Genomic DNA, 16,522 nt, shown 5'->3' on the forward strand with positions numbered 1-16,522 from the left:
GTATTTGTTAAGAGACGTATGCAAACAAGTCACAAACTCGTTTTCCCAAAGATTTACTTCGTATTTACTAGTTTTCTCACTGTTTTAATTGTACGTTAAATTTTTTGTCAAAAATTAAAGTCAGAACTATGGAATCAACATAGATAATTATCATGATAATTATCAAAGAAAATAAATTTCTTTATCATTTCGAACCCTGATATTTTTCGAAAAATAGTTATTTTACTCACGTATGAAATGTCACCCGCTAACGAATTGAATTGCTGCTGAAAAAAAAAATATTGTAGAGTAGTTGCACTGTGGTTTTCGGTTACGATGTATAGTTTCGGTAGCTAAAGGCGAGTTATGTTTCAGTGGTCAACATACAGTCGGGCGGTGCCAGACTGTAACTATTCCGTGGCTCCGAGCCGCTTCATTTGTTAGGAGGCGTACGTCCTCCGCCGCGACACCTTTCACCCGCATTTGTACGTTTCTTTTGCTCCCATTTTTGTTTCGCATTATAAAGGTATATTTAATTTAAATAGGACTTTTAAAATATTCTATCATTGGTATTTCTATAGACTACAATTAGGTCAAAACCATAGAGATACAGGGCTGAAAAATAAATAACCTGACATTATTTTTGTGTTTTATAAACAGTTTGAGTTCATATCTAGCTTCTTTTTGCATGTAAACTTATAGAAGTATCAATATTAGTGTATCAACAAGCTTAAGTGCCATTTCATTTTGTCTCTCGTTTTGCTATTTATCACAAATTCGCAATGTGACGCTGTTTACTCGTTAAATGTTTCAACCTTGTGTATTATCCAAATTTCACAACTGTAGGTAACACAAATACACTACGCACATTGCACTTTGATTTTAATTAGAATTTGTTGTAAATTAATGATCTTACTTGACAGATGTGGTTCAAGAAACAGGCGGCTCGGGGAAAAGAAACAGCGCAATGAGAACGCGGTCGCCGCTAGTACGTGCTCTGATAACGTTGGCCGTGTTGCTGTGCTGGAGAGTTTAGCGCCCCCGTGGCCACCGTCTTCGTAGCTAGTATCTAGAGGTGGCGGCCATAAATAGCCCCCACTGGTTCGGGAGTACCAGCCATGTCGAGCCCCGCGTCACCGACTGTGATCGTGTGTTGAGTGCCTGTCGCGTTCGGTATATTGTGTATAGCGAACGCCTTGCTGTGATGATGAATGTGTCCTATTATACTATTGCGCGAACGATAATTTAATGCGAAGTCATAGTTTTTATACCTATTATAAATAGATGATGTAAGTACGAGTGTGATATTGAAGTAAGCAATGATTTTTGTATTAAAATATTTAAACTACTCTTGCTAATTTTATTTAAAGTAGACACTTTACTGACACACACTCTTGTTAACCTTTTAAATTAGCATGAGATTGGGAGAAATAATAGTCAGTTTTAATTTTTAATTTGTTTATTTAACGTTTTTCTGGTTCTCCAATAATTCCTCTTAAGTTAGTAATTACAATGTTATATGACAATATTTCGTTTTTATTTCATTTTCATAAACGTATTTTTTAATAAACATCTCCACAATTCATCATAACACGGTCGTGCGACCTACTGTCTCAATCGTTCTAACTCTTAGGAAAATGCAAATAATATTAAATTTCAAAATCTGTCTACGATTATCCGAACGTGATTAATCTTACTTCGAGTGGAACAATGTGGCTACATGCGACGCGGATCCGAGCACGGCAGGCGGCGGTTCGCAATAATCATCAACAATCGGCAACGGTGCATTATACTTGCCATCTGCCGTGCCGCGCGCCGCACTCTTACCTGGGTAATAATCACTTAGAAGGCGTAACATAGGACTTATTAAGTTATTACACGACCACTACTCGAGAAACACCTACGACACATCCTAGATCATATCAATATATCGGAGCCCGCGTGCTGTGGCAGTGTGCGCCCGGCGAATGCGCTCGACGACTTTTGCTTACGGTTGTAATTAAGTATAACTTTAATGATTTAAGATTTTACACTACACTACCTCTCTCACTAGATTTAGGCAATTTTAATGATATAATCGTAGAGTTTAAAATTATCTCCAAGCAGTCCTGTGGACAGATCGACGATGTTTATAGTAAAGTACAATTTTCTTCAACGTGCAATTTAAGTAAGTTTATAAAATTATTTAACTTTCAATTTTGCTCAGATAGAGTGCTGTATAAATTGTTGTGGAGATACATAATATATTTATATGATCTAGAACAAACTGGAAATAAATGAAGGCAACGCGATTTTCGGGCGTAGTTCGCTCGGGACTCTGATATATAAAGTGGAGGGGTACACCAACCACGCGTGAGTCGGAAGTGGTGATACGTACAAAAATGTGGACCGCGTCACGGAAAAACTAAATCAACGGCTACGAGTCTCCTAATTCCAACATAACACTGTCAAATCAACACAAAACATTTATATTTAATGGAAATACTCTAATTACATACATTATATTTATACTAATTTATGAACAGACACTTCAATAAACGAATTACGTCTCAGCGATTTAGAAAAATCTGGCAGTAATCGTAATAACTATTTGTAAAGGCGTACCTACATACAATTATAACTATTTTTAGAGATTTGTTGTACCTTTGTTATAATGAATCTGCTGTAGTAAAACACTCACTATCACAATTTTCAGAGGTCTGTTCTATGAGGTTTCGACCTCCATACAACAGTTGGTAAGGCAAACAAATAAATTACATCTAATCCGGCTTAACGATATCAATAATACCAATCACGTTATTAAAGTAATTTATATCTCGACACCACATCAAAACGTTACAGAAAAATGTCAAATAGAAAATAGATTTTCCTAAACGGCTGTGACAGACACGCAATAATTTTGCAATTCATTATTTTATTGGATCACATACAAAGTAACGTAATTACCATCTAATCAACACTAATAACGTATAAAGAGAAACTTTCGGGGTTGAAAAAAGTAGCCAATACAACGTATCAATTTATTATACTTATTAGTTATGCTCAGATTCTTCATAAGACTTTTTAACATATATCAATTGTATCTTATGTTACTAATCACCTTGCCCCTAAATATTGAAGGCCATATTTTACTATTGTGTATTTTCATATACCTCACCACGTAAAACGGAATAAAACCAAGAATTCAAAAACTCAAATAACAAATTTCTCTCAATACAGGCAGCAACACGAGTAATGTTACAGCTAATTCATAAAACACTATTGTTATTATTGCTTCAAGTGTAGACATGCAAATGATGCTGCTGACTGTATCTATACATACATCACATACTAAAAATAAGATAACTGACTCAACGTTACAATCGAAATAAAGCAATATGTTAAAAGGAATTATGTGAAATAGAGATTTTCCCCTTTCGTTGTCTTTCAAAGTTCGGGATGGTACTAAAAAGGGAGCATATTTTAGTAGTATTATTGCATTGTCACTGCCACCCCTTCAAGTACCACCCCTGAACCCTGGCTTACATTATACGTAACGTATCATCAAGTTTATGGCAGTCAGATAAACAAGTGCCGTATTAAATAAAGTATATAACATGAACATGGTCGTGTACATGTTTGGCTATAGACATTAACTATTAGATAATTAATACTTTGTATGCAGAAGGCTACGACTTGGTGTTTTCCTTACATTTATTACGCTATGTTAACGGAATAATGACATTTATATCTACATTGGAGTACCATTATACTGATAGTTGGACTACCCCGAAAGCGACCTCTCAAGATGTTTGTGCGTGCGTGTGACAGTCGATCGAATCGCTGTTCAACCCTTGTGACAGACGTAGGGGTGGGTCGGACAGCTACTATATTGGCTAATGGATTCTTGGCCATATTCCTTATTCTACTTAACGAAATTTATTAGAATAAGCCACGTGCTGTCCCATAAATAAAACAACCGTGTATTAGAAAAACAAATTAAAAAGAACAAAAAGTGAAGTTGGGTTTAGAATAAAATTATATGAGTAACTAGAATCTGGCAGCAGACGGATTGCTGAAATTCCTACGTCCATACTCCTAAAAGTACTTTCCCAGTTACAGTTTTACAGCTAAATACATAAATTTTACTGCTTTACATAATCAGCTTTCTCTTTATTTGTGCGTTAAACATTTACACGTTATTTATGTACATCAAAACATACGTATATTATTCAAAAACATAATACACACTATCACCAAACGTCCAACGAAACATTTAAATACACCCGTAATTCTAACCTACAGAGAAGGGCCATGTTTCGCAGGGGTGAGGTCATCACGTTTGCCACCTCAGAATTGATAATTTTCCTATTTTAATTTCATTCTTTGTTATACTAACTATTTAAAAGGACTTGAAGTCGAAGCAAGGACTGATGCTTACATTTTTTTTTCAGCTTTACTCAAAAGAAACCGTCCATATGAACGGATCGGTGTCATTCTCGTATAGACCATAATTGCAGGAAAAAATCTAGATTTAATTGCACGTTTTCTAGAGTTTTTGGTAAAGTTTTATCACATTAGAAGGTTACTTTCAAAGTTTTAAATGTCACTGAAGTAGCAAGGCGTGGTGAAGAAGAGAGACGGTATCCACCCCTAACGCAAGAGTGCATCTACCGGCTGACTCAAACGACTCATGGATAACTTGTGAAAACTACACGATTATCAGTTATTCACTACGTATTATTGCTAACTTTGTGTCCCTACGAAATTAACGCTCGTAAACAAACTGTATATTAGTGATCACGATGATTTAAATATGTAAAGCATATTTGCAGCTTTGAAAATTTAGAATTACTCTTGTCTATACGAAGTGACAAAATACGCAATGAAAGGGTTGTCGTATTTAAAAAAATAGCGTATTGTATGTAACATTCGAACCGAACTCCTCTCCTTTGGTCTTTTAATATCTACTCTAGAATAGAATAGTGAACAAGTGAAGATACAAGTATCAAGAGTGAGAGCAGAAACGTCCAAAAAGAAGGAACGTACGGTCAATGTGTAAGTTTTAACGAGTGCTCGAAATTGTTCCAATAAATTTTATGCTCTAGTAATTCATTCTCTATTACTAAGTTTTAGACACCTTGATATTAATTTCATACATACATTAAGATGTTTTGAGAATACAAAAACGTTCCGGAGCTGCTTATTGTGTATACTATTTATTGAAATCCTTGATAACAAATGAACGTTAAACATAGAACGTTTGTTAGGATCTTTATTATACATAATGATTATCCATGAGTTTACTTTTATTACCGCAAGTTCGAATTCATTGGTACGATAGGTAAACAATCGACTTTGAATATTATCGTAAAGAAGTCGCACCCTAATATACTACTTTAAATTCTCTTGAAGAGACTACTCATCAACATTTTTTACCCATTGAGATACACCCTAATTTTCTTTTCATGGTTAATTCAATAACATGAGAGTATCTAAAAAATTAGGCTGAGTTTATATAGAAGAAATTTGAGACTGGGCAATGGCTTGGGTACCGAAAATAATAATAATAATAACGAACACATTCATAGGCCCGTGATAGGGAAACCCTGTATCGCGGATGCACTTAAAACTCATGAGAGAAATAAATGTAGGCCATACAAATATTTCTCCCGGCCCGGGAATCGAATTCGGGACCTCTGCGGGACAGAACAGCATGCTAACCGTTCGTCTACGGGGGCAGTAAAAAAATTAAAAAGTAGTTAAGCAACCACTTGTTAACCCGTTCAATGACAGTAACGGCGTTTCCCGTAAAATTAAATATCAGAACAATAGTACGGGGTATCAGAACAAAACTACGGTCAATGCAGTACGATTTCAAAGTGCTTTCTGTGTAGTTGCTGCCTACTACTTCTCCATAGAGAAGTATCAACAACGTACTGACAAAATTAAATGATATACATTGTACACTTATTGAATTACTATAACCACTATGGCAATAAAAGTGGTGACATTTTTGTGTGTGGTACTATGGAATTACTGTCCATGATTAGTCATCCCGCTTTTCATGATCTTTTGGGAGATTTTTACTGATAAAATGCTCAAATAAGTTTTATACCAGTTTTGTTTGCGCGTTTCTATTTGTTACGTTTCTACAGTATAAATTATCTTAAAACGTATAATGACGTCTCTGTATTTGGTAAGTAAATAAGCCTTTCTCATTCATGCTCACTCAAAGTTTCTTCTATACTATGTCGCCTTACATAAAAGTTCATTGCTTACTCGGATGGAACGATTCTAATAAAGCAATACCCTTGTAGTGTCATGCTTTCACTTTAGGAAAGTGAAGGCACTAAGGATCACGAGTATTTTCGGTTGAAACAATAAAGACACACGGATTTGTCATGTTATAAATAACATATAAAATTATTCTATGTTACTGAATCCGTAAGAGAAATGTTTCCTTGAATTTTTCTTATAATAGGTGTCTAAATGTATGTATTTGAATGATTTTTTTAAATGATATGGCGCTTGGATCTCGGTACTGGGGTAACTGAGCTGTATGTAATTTATGTTTGTACAGCATTACAGGCACTGTACGGACCGGGGCGAAATAACTAATAATGTCCTAAGAAGCTTTAATAGACCTTTAGCACCTTCGGTGACTTTAAGAATGGTAGTGAAAACAACAAACGTTTGATATTATGTACACGATAAAAACGTAAAAAATAACTTACTTAATATTATTATCATTTATCATTGATTACAACAACTACATCCCCGCGTGAGGACAATATTCTCAACAAATGTCCATTCAATAGTCTTAATAACCATTAATTATAATTTTTTTTTGTTTTGATCACATAATGTTCAACGACACCTATAATATTTTTCAAAAATAAAAACGAACTAACAAATATTGTTACCTATACTTGAGAACGATTATACCACGTTGAAGGTTGCTTTACCATTATCATATATTCGACACGATATACATATACAATAATATATATATTAAAAATCAATTCATATAAAAATCATTTTCAACCATGTTCTGTAATATATTGATGATACTTCATAAGACGGATATATTACATATAATTTTCATTATATGCAGTCACTTTTAATTCTTACAAAACAACAACTACGTTTAATTAATCCTATATTACTTTAGTCAATATCATAGACCAGCTATTTAGGCTTCCGCGGGCAGGGGTGAGGTGCGCGACAGGGCGAAGGGGGCTGTAGCAGCCCTTCGACTCGCGATCGCCCACGTGAATAAGGTACACTTGTACGGAGATAGTACAGCTCTATCTACGAAAATTAAGTAGACAAATGTAATAACTAGTTTGTTATATAAACAAATATGAGATAATTATCATGATAATTATAGAAATTATCATGATGTTACATCTTGATAATTTCAAACCCTGTTTATAAAAAAATGTAAAGAATTATGAAAAAATAAAATGACTGCCGAATTATTCTTCCGTTTTTGTAGGACGATGTCAACTTCGTTTTTTACTTATTTCAGAGGTGATATTGCTTATTAAATATCGACCACTGATAATAACAAATTGTCCCCGCCCCGCACACTCGACTCTATAGCCCAATATGTAATGCAACGTTATAAAAATAATTCTCTAAGATCGCTTGCAATTCATAAATCTTACATTTCGTTGTGAGAAAAAGGGGTAACTCCATTATTTTAATTTTCCAAACATTTTAAATTACATCAGAAATAGCGTTCACATTTGAAGGGTTTAGAAAAAGAAGTAACTGTCAGTTCTTTTATTTTTAATATAATTGAGGTTATTTTCAATATTTTACTTCATTTTAACATGAATATCATAAATCTATATATATACGTACATTGAAAGTAAACTATAATATAAGAAGTTCTTTAGAAGTTTTCAAGGCTTTTAGATTTATGTCAGTGTTAAAAAAGTACTGTAGGTAATATATGTATATAATCGTCTGTCACGTTGCTTTGTTTACTGTGACTTAAAATACATATTTAATGATCGATTACAATAAATCGCATAGTAACAAGTTATTTAATTCTGAAATTATATATATGTAACAGAGCTAATTAATTCCGTACCTGAGAAGTGACTTGGAAGTGCAATTTTTGTAATTTTACAGATGATGCGATTTTGTGTCGAAATGCAGCATGTACAATACCCTAATTGGCGTATAAACTGCTTTTCTGCGTATAAATTTTAAAAATCGCTTCCCCGTAAAATAAAAGAAAAACGGCGCTTACAGTGTAATGCTTCTCAGGTACGGAATTAAGTTAATATTTTGACATCATTTATGATGCAATTATGTGAATTTCCTCTTTTTCTCCAAAAACGATCAAACATTGCACTATTTGAACTGTGTCGGTGATACAAATGATATACGTACACACAGATATTATTGCGTCATGAGTTACGGTCAGTGCGTACAAAAGGAATATCAACAGTATCGTCATTCAATCCCTAACACAAAGTACTCGTCGCGAAATTTGCTTATTTACATTGACTCCACGTGAACATTCTTCATAACGAATTTTCGCCAACGTTTCGTGTAAAATATTGCTTCTATAGATCTATAGCAAAAATAAGTCAAAGTTGTGTGCCTATGAACGATTTAACCTGTACGTAAAACACTATGTAAAATATAGGACATCAAATATCTTCACAAACTTAATTTTTCCACATAGTGCCAAAAATATTAAACATACTGGCCGGAACGTCGGCTAACAGCTTACGAGGTAAAATGTGATATTTTTTCGGGAACATTGGTGTTTCTATTTTCGGGTGTATCGAACAATCGGACACAAATATAACTTACACACTATGCCTCCGCTGGCCTCGCGGCGCCGACGCGGCCGCTGCGCCGTCGCCGCGAGCCACGGGATCATCGAACTCGAAATCGCGCATAATTTATTATCATAAGTACAGCACTAATAGAAGTTCCGATCGTAGTCCGGCGATCGCATGGCGAGTGAGTGCGACGCACGTTAACGTAAAACTATAACCTCGAGTTGCGCACATTCACTAGAGGCGTGGGCACTGTCCAGTGGGTCCGTGGCGCGCGGGCGCCGGAGAGCGCGAGCACGAGCAGCGCGGAGGCCGCTATGAGGTGGGGGCTGGCGGGGGGTGAGCGGTGCACGCGGGAGGGCGCCTGGTACGGTACGGCGCAGGTAGGCACGCGCTCCTCCACGGGCTTGCACTGCTCGTTGGAAGGCAGCTGTGGCTCGCTCAGTCGCGTCTCGCACTGGTAGCACAGCCGGTTCTCGCAGTACCAGTAGCAACATTCGTCCTGCCCGTAGTTGGACTTGTTGGCTTGTTCACCTGTCTCTGGTATTCGTGCGTCTGAAAAACGATGTACATTGCAATTAACTATTTCTACACAAATTTAAGCTATTAAAGAATTGATGTAGGAAATATATAGGAAAACGATTTCCTTTTATTTTCCGAAATGATCAAATGTCGTGAATACGTGCCAGCTTTATGTGGCGGCGGCGAGACAAACTGTTAAGGCGTAGATTAAAAGGCTAGGAGCAACAATTGGTCTAAGAGAAAAAGTAAGTGGCTACATAAAAAGAAACAAAGCTGTGTAGCGCAGCGCAATTTGTTGTACGCCTCCGGATTTGAAACGTGGCCAAGACGTGATGAAAAGCTAATCGCGTTTGATTTGTCCGCGTTCTCCAATGTGCATAAAACAGCTGCATAGCTGCACCTTATAAACTCTAGATAGAGTCAGCTATATGAAGTAAAATATTCATTTATAAGCTGTTGAGTTGTGAGGTAATCTCAAAGGAAACGAACATCCTATTGAAAATATTATTGTACTGTGTTATCCGCAACAACAAACATCGAATAATACGTAATAGATAATTATTTATTTTCTTGTAGATAACAAAAGTGTATACATGCAAATACCAAACGAAAACTCACCAAGGCATAAGAAAGTGGGCTCGCCAGCGTATTGCGTAGGATAGGCGGGTGCACGGTCCGCCGGCAGGAAGTAGGGGCAGTGTTGCTCGACGAGCTGGCACACGGAAAGGCAGGGTTTGAGGCGAGCCAAGGGCCGGCCGGGCCCAGCGGCTGCGGCGCGAACCCAGCGGCCCACCACGCCGCCGCCGCGCCGCCGATCCAGGTGGCCCACGCGTTCCAGGTGTCGCGCGCGCCAATGTGCCGTATGCTCAGCAGGCGCGCGTCGAGACCGCGCCTCCCGCCCCTCGTCCTCTTCCGCCCCCTCCTCCACCCATAATGGCACCATCGTGCTGCACGCCCACCGACGATACGTTTCCTGAAAAGTTGAAATGTAAACATGCATTTCATTGGTCGTCACATAAAAACATGGATAAACATCTCTTGTGGTTGGTTGAACTTTTTGCTCTTGATTAATTGATAAATTGCGTACATTGAAACCTCTCGGATAATTACTTCTACTTAAATGCTATTTAGCTCTGATAAATCGGGGAAATGGTTAGTTATCTAATGGACGATATATTCATCTACGCAAGAGTAAGTAAGAAAACACCAAAAGATTTGCGTGAGAACTCCCATCACGAAGGGAATAACGTTGAACACGGGAGGTCTCACAATGCGTGTGATGGCGACCCTTCTCACTTTTATCGTGCCTCAGCATTTTTCACTCCCGCAGGAAATCACGCGCCACGGGCTGTGATTAATTAGTTATAACGCTGGAGCCTGGCAGTGGTTCGTGTGCCTCGAAAACACCAACAATAAGCTTGCGGATAAAACGACATGTATTTATTACTTGTATAATTTTATTGGGATTATTTTTGATTGCTGCAATTTGCGAATTAATGTTTTAATTGTCACTCTCTGACCGTTGTTAGAGAGCATCGAGAATATAACAAGAAATGGATACGAAATAAGAGCCATCCATCCCTGGCAACACATCAGTCAAATGGTACTGATATCATTTTTAAATATTAACTTTCGTTTGCGCTAAAGTCACAAATTAGAAAACTGATATAGTGCAGCGCCTGACTGACCTGTATATACGTCTCCGTATATTCCAAAAATATTCTGTATTTATTGTAATAAAGATAATATCTCTAACCATGGCGGGGCTATTCCATTCGGTGGTGTGGGAAAATAGCAAAACATCTAATTACAAAACAAACCGAATCACATTATAATTAAAGATTAAATTATGCAATTTTTCAATTTTCTTTCATTATAGTAAAGCTCACGTTAAACTGGTCGATTTGAAGTGAAATAATTGACGACCCCCATCAATTGTTTTGAATTTGGGCTAGTCCATCGGAGCGCAGTTGTCACCGTAATGATTAAGCAGAATAGTTTTCAAACAAATTAAATAACATTTCGTCTCTATTTCTGGGTAGATACTCGATGTGACAATGAAAACATTATTTTTCTAATTCCAAAACATTATCGATGAAATCAGCCTTTCACGTAACAAATAATAAACAATAATTTGAATAAAATTTTGTTTCAAATACACCTTTGCAATATATGCTCATTATCAGTCCGTTAAATCGCATATGAAACCAAATACCGTCATAACTCAAAATTAAGGAATTTAGAAGACGCAATTAAGTTCAAAATATTGTTGAATGAAACTAATAAATAAATATAATCTCGTTTATAAATGGATAACTAAATATTATGACTATAAATAAAAGTAATCACAGTATTAACAATAACACCCATTCAGTATTTTTATTTTCTCAATTTTGAGTTACAATAGTATTTGTTTCATGTGCGAAATATAGAGAAAAATCAGTTTATTATTATTTTTTCCTATCTAAATCTCGTATATTTGCTTTTCAAACAAACTAACATTCCGTGTCCTTAACAGATCCGATGGTCACAGCTGACTGAGATGGTAAAGTCATCAACCAGTTATGACTAATATTAATGCAATTAAACCACCCCATTTTTCACTATTGTTACAAAAGTTATTAATTAAATACGTTATTTTTGAATATTTCAAAGATACATAACAATTTACGCTACATCCTTGTTTTACAAATTAATTTTATTTTAACAATGTATATTTTTATTAAATTTTATTTTATTATTACTTAATAATGGTAATTGGAATCAATTAAAAACATATAATTAGTACTGCAGTCTTATGTTTGCTTCGAATTTTTCATCAGAAGAAATACTGGATCCTAGACTGGTGTTACGGAGAAACCGTCTGCCCTGTTGAAATTAGGATTTTTTTTTTAATTTCAATGGCCTCTTCCTGGGTAGATAACGGATTTCTTTTGCAAGACTTCTTTTGATTTTGTTTGAAAAAACAAATATAGGCGATTGAGATCCGAAAAAATACTTTCATTTTCTATGTGTGATTATTGCGAAAACCGAAGAACTCGATAAGTTAAATTAAAATTAATTATTAAAAAATTAATTACAGTAAAATTATTTAGGTGCGCAAAAAGAGCCTCCCCACACGACGTACCTTTTGTCTACGTCTGGTGCAACCTGGACAACAATCGGACGCAATACCCACATCGCTTGACAAGCACGATGACAAGCATTACAAGTGTATGCTATCGATACGATAGGAAGAAAAAGAAGTTTATACTAGAGATGCCGCGAATAGTGATTTGGCCGAATATCGAATACCTAATATTCGGCCACGCTCTCAGCCAAAGCGCCGAATATTCGGCTGCCGAATGTTCTGTACGTTTCACGCGCGACTTGTTACGACCTGTCTCAATGCGCTGCGTGCGATGGTAACGCGAGTACGGTGTTTTTGTTGAAAAATTGTAAAACGATAGAATCAATACATGACAGTTTCTGGACCTGTTTTGAAGAAGTCGCTACAGATAATATGTAAAATGATGACGATGTGGAGAAAAGTTCTATTGCACATGAGATTGATCTTTGTTTGAAAACTGTTTGCCTAGATCGGACGGCAGATCCTTACAAATGATGGTCAGCAAACGCAAAGCAGTATCCAAAGCTGCCAAAATTTGATAAGATTTATCTATCGTCTCCTGGCAGTAGTGTTTATAGTGAGAGGCTATTTTCAGAAGCAGAAATTGTTTATGATGAAAAGCGCAATAGTTTGTTACCAACCAGTGTTGAAAAATTGTTTTCATTCATCACAACCGGCCACTGATTGATTTTAAGTATTAAAGCAATACTTTGTGATTAAAATACATGATATATTTTTAATAATATTTGCTTTTTTTATTATTAGACATTCGGTATTCGGTCGAATAGTCGTAGTATTCGGCCGGATACCGATTATTAAAAAAAGTGGCCGAATAGTAGCCGAATATTGGATAAGATTCTCTACTGTAATGCATAAAAAATAGTGTAAGACGCAGAATGCTGGAGAGCTATACTGAGGACATTTGCCTATAGACCGGACAGTGCTTTGCAAAGGCTTTATCGGCTCTGATAAATCCTTAAGCTGAAGGTGTGTGTATTATTAATTAATTTTTCTGTTTTTTTATGATACTAAGTGAAGGGACGTACAAGTCGTGCGCCTGATGGTAATCTACACGCCTGTTCATAACAGTTGCAGTGCCACTCAGGGCTTTAAATCGCAAAGATCTGAGGTGCATTGCCTCTGCGCCCATCACCCTGATACATAAGTTGAAAAGTCCAATGTGCCTTATCTTATCTTAATTTCACCAGCACCTTACACAACCGGAACGCAGTTAATGCTTACATTACTGCTTGGTGGCAGAAATAGGTAAGGTGTCTATACTTCCCTGGATGAACTCTTTCACAAGGAGCTCTACTGCTACTATATATATGTTTAACGGCTACTATATATAATATGTTTATTATTGGTAATGTCTTATAACGTGTGTTTTATATTGTTACTATCGTAGATGTGGGATTTTTTCTCGTTTTATTGCTTGTTTATTTTAAGTGCTAACACCGTGGACTGATCTAATTTTCAGTTTTATTTTACATTTTAATTTTTATTTCGAAACTTATGTGTATATATAACAATTAACTTTTTGTCTTTTCATTACATTTCATTTGTGGTGACAAATGAAATGTAATGAAAAGACAAACACGTGTGGGGTGCCCGCACGACGATATGCACATCATATTTACTCCTAGAATTAATTTTCAGAATTAATAATTAAATGCAGACCTTAATCATCAACGGTTGTGATTGGGCCACCATGGTCATTCTCGGACTAGTGTCCACTACCTAATTTCCGTGGCAATTTTTATTATTTCAGTATTAGATTTTTTTATACTACAATAATGTTTAATATTCGACTATTGTATCGTGAAATGTTATTTAATAATCACACGATTTAATACTTGAGTATTTAAATAATAAAAATTGCCACGGAAATTAGGTAGTGAATACTAGTCCGGGAATGACCGACCATCCCTTATGCCAAGTTTTCACCAATTTGTCTAAATGTTTTCGGAAAAAATCGGTTATGCGACAGACGAGCAGAGCAATGATCCCATTAGTGTTTCATTTCTTAAATTTTGGTACAGAGTACTAACGGACTCGATTACGGTCGGTACGGTCTGTAAAGTAAGCTTCAGCGTGAAGTATTGCGAGACAAGGGTCGTGCACTCCGGAAGGGAAGACGGGCGAGCTCCGAGGTGACGAATATCTCGACGACGGCTCGTAATTAATGCCTTCCACAACTTGACTTATTAAGTTTGTGGATTGGCTACTTTAATTTTTTTAGTCATACACGGTTTAGACGTACGAGGATATTTTGTGTCCGCATTAAAACTACAAATAATAATTATTCAGTACTTTCTGGATTAATAAAACTACATTAACCCACTCATGGCCAGTAACGCGTTTACCGTAAAATTAAAAAGCAAGAATATGCTAGTACGGGGTACCACGTTTTAATATGAATCTTAAGAAACCAAGTACGTGCTTTTCAGTGCTATTTCTACATGCTTTCTGCGTAGTTGCACGCTTACTGCTTCTCCCTAGAGAAATATCAACAACTTACTGACAAACTTCGATGACTTACGTTGAATATTTTATATTTTATTAATAGTACCGCAAATATTTTTGTGTGCGGTACCATATAAGTAATACATAAACAGGTTAATTACCTTACGTTATTAAACATTACTGGTATGATATGTTAGTATAGTTTGATTAAGATATTTATTTTGGTTTTTACGAAAATCAGTTTTGTACATTTTATTTTCATTCAAATAAACGTTTAGGTCAGTGTGTCACCGAATAATTGATAAGTACCTAAATATGTGCATGAAGTACGGTTGCTTTTGAGCAGATTACTTGCTCTAATCTTGTTCTGAAACAAGTGTAAAGTTCCACTCTTTAACATTTGCAAAAGAAACAAAAAAGGAGACGGGATGAAAAAGCGCTCGCGAATCTTCGGGTTAGCAATGTGCCGTATCTACGTAATATTAATTTGATCAAAGCGATTCCGGCAACTCTGTGACGGGGTGCTTGTTAATATCGGCCCTCGACACTTTTAAAAGTCTCCGTTGATTAAAAAGTACCTTCGGTAATAGCAGGGCTATTACTTACACTACCCAAACGCAAAGACAGCGTTTATTATATCTTGTTTTGTAATATCAAAAAGTTTAACATGATGGGATTAGAAATGATCTCTCTATCAAATCAGATAGCACTCATTGTATGTACTGCCCTCGTCTTAATAATAAACGTAATCAACATTTTTAGCGATATCGAGTTGTTAATATGTATCTGTGAAACGAGATCTACAACTCCTTCTAATCGGTTTTTGTATATCTTATTTAGCTTCACTTTTGTTGTAAAGCAAAATCTACGTAATTGATATCTTTTATTAGAAAACAAAATTTGGATGTCAATATCTCGAAAGTTAGCAAAATGCAAATGCTTTAGTTATGATAAAAAGGGCAGTATATCCAGATATTTACCACACAAACACCACGCCACCGACATCCGTCCGAAAAATTACTGCCAAATAAGCAATACTTGACCAAATGAAAAGACGCGTGATGCGAATGAAGCTTCATACTGGATACTTGTCTTTTAATTTTGTCGAATATTACTTATTTGACAGTAATTATTTCGGACGGATGTCGGACGGAGATCGAGAGTAGACCCCCTGTTCCGAATCCTAGAAATGACGGTCCGAAACCTCACTGATGTCCGAAGTGTTATTTTATCTCTAGCTGTAACGATAGTCGTAATTTTCTCGAATTGTAATCGGACTTAGTGCACAGGTGACATCCGAAGTGGGTCCGAGTTTTCTAGATTTGTATAATCTCGGATTCGGACGAATACGAATCGGATGTAGTGCGCTAACGCGCTTAGCGTAGACAATTCTCCATCTCCAATACACGTTATTGAATAAAGCTATCACAAAGAGCAATTAAATTTTCCAATTTTGTACAGACAAACACATGCAAGTGTACAAATTTTACTCCAGCTTTCTAGTTGCAACCGAACTCGAGAGATACACTAGGTAATTTTCAGGTTTTCTCTACGTAATTTCGGGGGCAATTTTTATTATTTAAATATTCTGGAAATAACTGTGAAGTGTTACATAATATTTGAGTGTTGTATATTATTGAATATTTCATGATAATATACT

At 36.1% G+C, this 16,522-nt stretch overlaps 2 protein-coding genes across 7 annotated transcripts in view; one reads left to right on the forward strand and one right to left on the reverse strand.

Moving 5' to 3' along the window:
- Window positions 1-1,405, forward strand: part of LOC113233455 (matrix metalloproteinase-14) — a 57,598-nt gene extending 56,193 nt beyond the window's left edge. For 2 of the 6 annotated variants that reach the window (XR_003310695.1, XR_003310697.1), the window contains exons 14-15: window positions 355-464; window positions 903-920. Coding sequence is in view for 2 of the 6 variants with exons in the window: in XM_026468602.1 (XP_026324387.1) it covers window positions 903-1,015 (113 nt within the window). In the remaining 4 variants the exon portion in view is untranslated. Of the gene's footprint in view, window positions 1-354; window positions 465-902 lie in introns of all 6 variants that reach the window. The other 4 variants (XR_003310696.1, XR_003310698.1, XM_026468602.1 and 1 more) reach the window with 4 other exon arrangements.
- A 6,955-nt stretch (window positions 1,406-8,360) lies between these two features.
- LOC113233181 lies at window positions 8,361-10,230 on the reverse strand. The gene is made up of 2 exons (XM_026468203.1): window positions 9,906-10,230; window positions 8,361-9,320 (listed from the first exon to the last, which is right to left on the reverse strand). The coding sequence occupies exons 1-2, from the start codon at window positions 10,228-10,230 to the stop codon at window positions 8,977-8,979; spliced, it is 669 nt and encodes a 222-aa protein (XP_026323988.1). The 3' UTR covers window positions 8,361-8,976.
- Window positions 10,231-16,522: the final 6,292 nt, after the last annotated feature.

Source organism: Hyposmocoma kahamanoa, unplaced genomic scaffold (assembly GCF_003589595.1).
Source record: "Hyposmocoma kahamanoa isolate Upper Pololo Valley unplaced genomic scaffold, ASM358959v1 78, whole genome shotgun sequence".
Taxonomy (NCBI): Eukaryota; Metazoa; Arthropoda; class Insecta; order Lepidoptera; family Cosmopterigidae; genus Hyposmocoma; species Hyposmocoma kahamanoa.

Bases quoted from the DNA above. Each gene is read 5' to 3' on its own strand.
- LOC113233181 (XM_026468203.1), bottom strand. From the start codon at position 10,230: ATGGTGCCATTATGGGTGGAGGAGGGGGCGGAAGAGGACGAGGGGCGG. The intron at 9,321-9,905 runs GTGAGTTTTCGT...ATCGTTTTTCAG, and splicing joins GCCCACTTTCTTATGCCTTG to ACGCACGAATACCAGAGACA.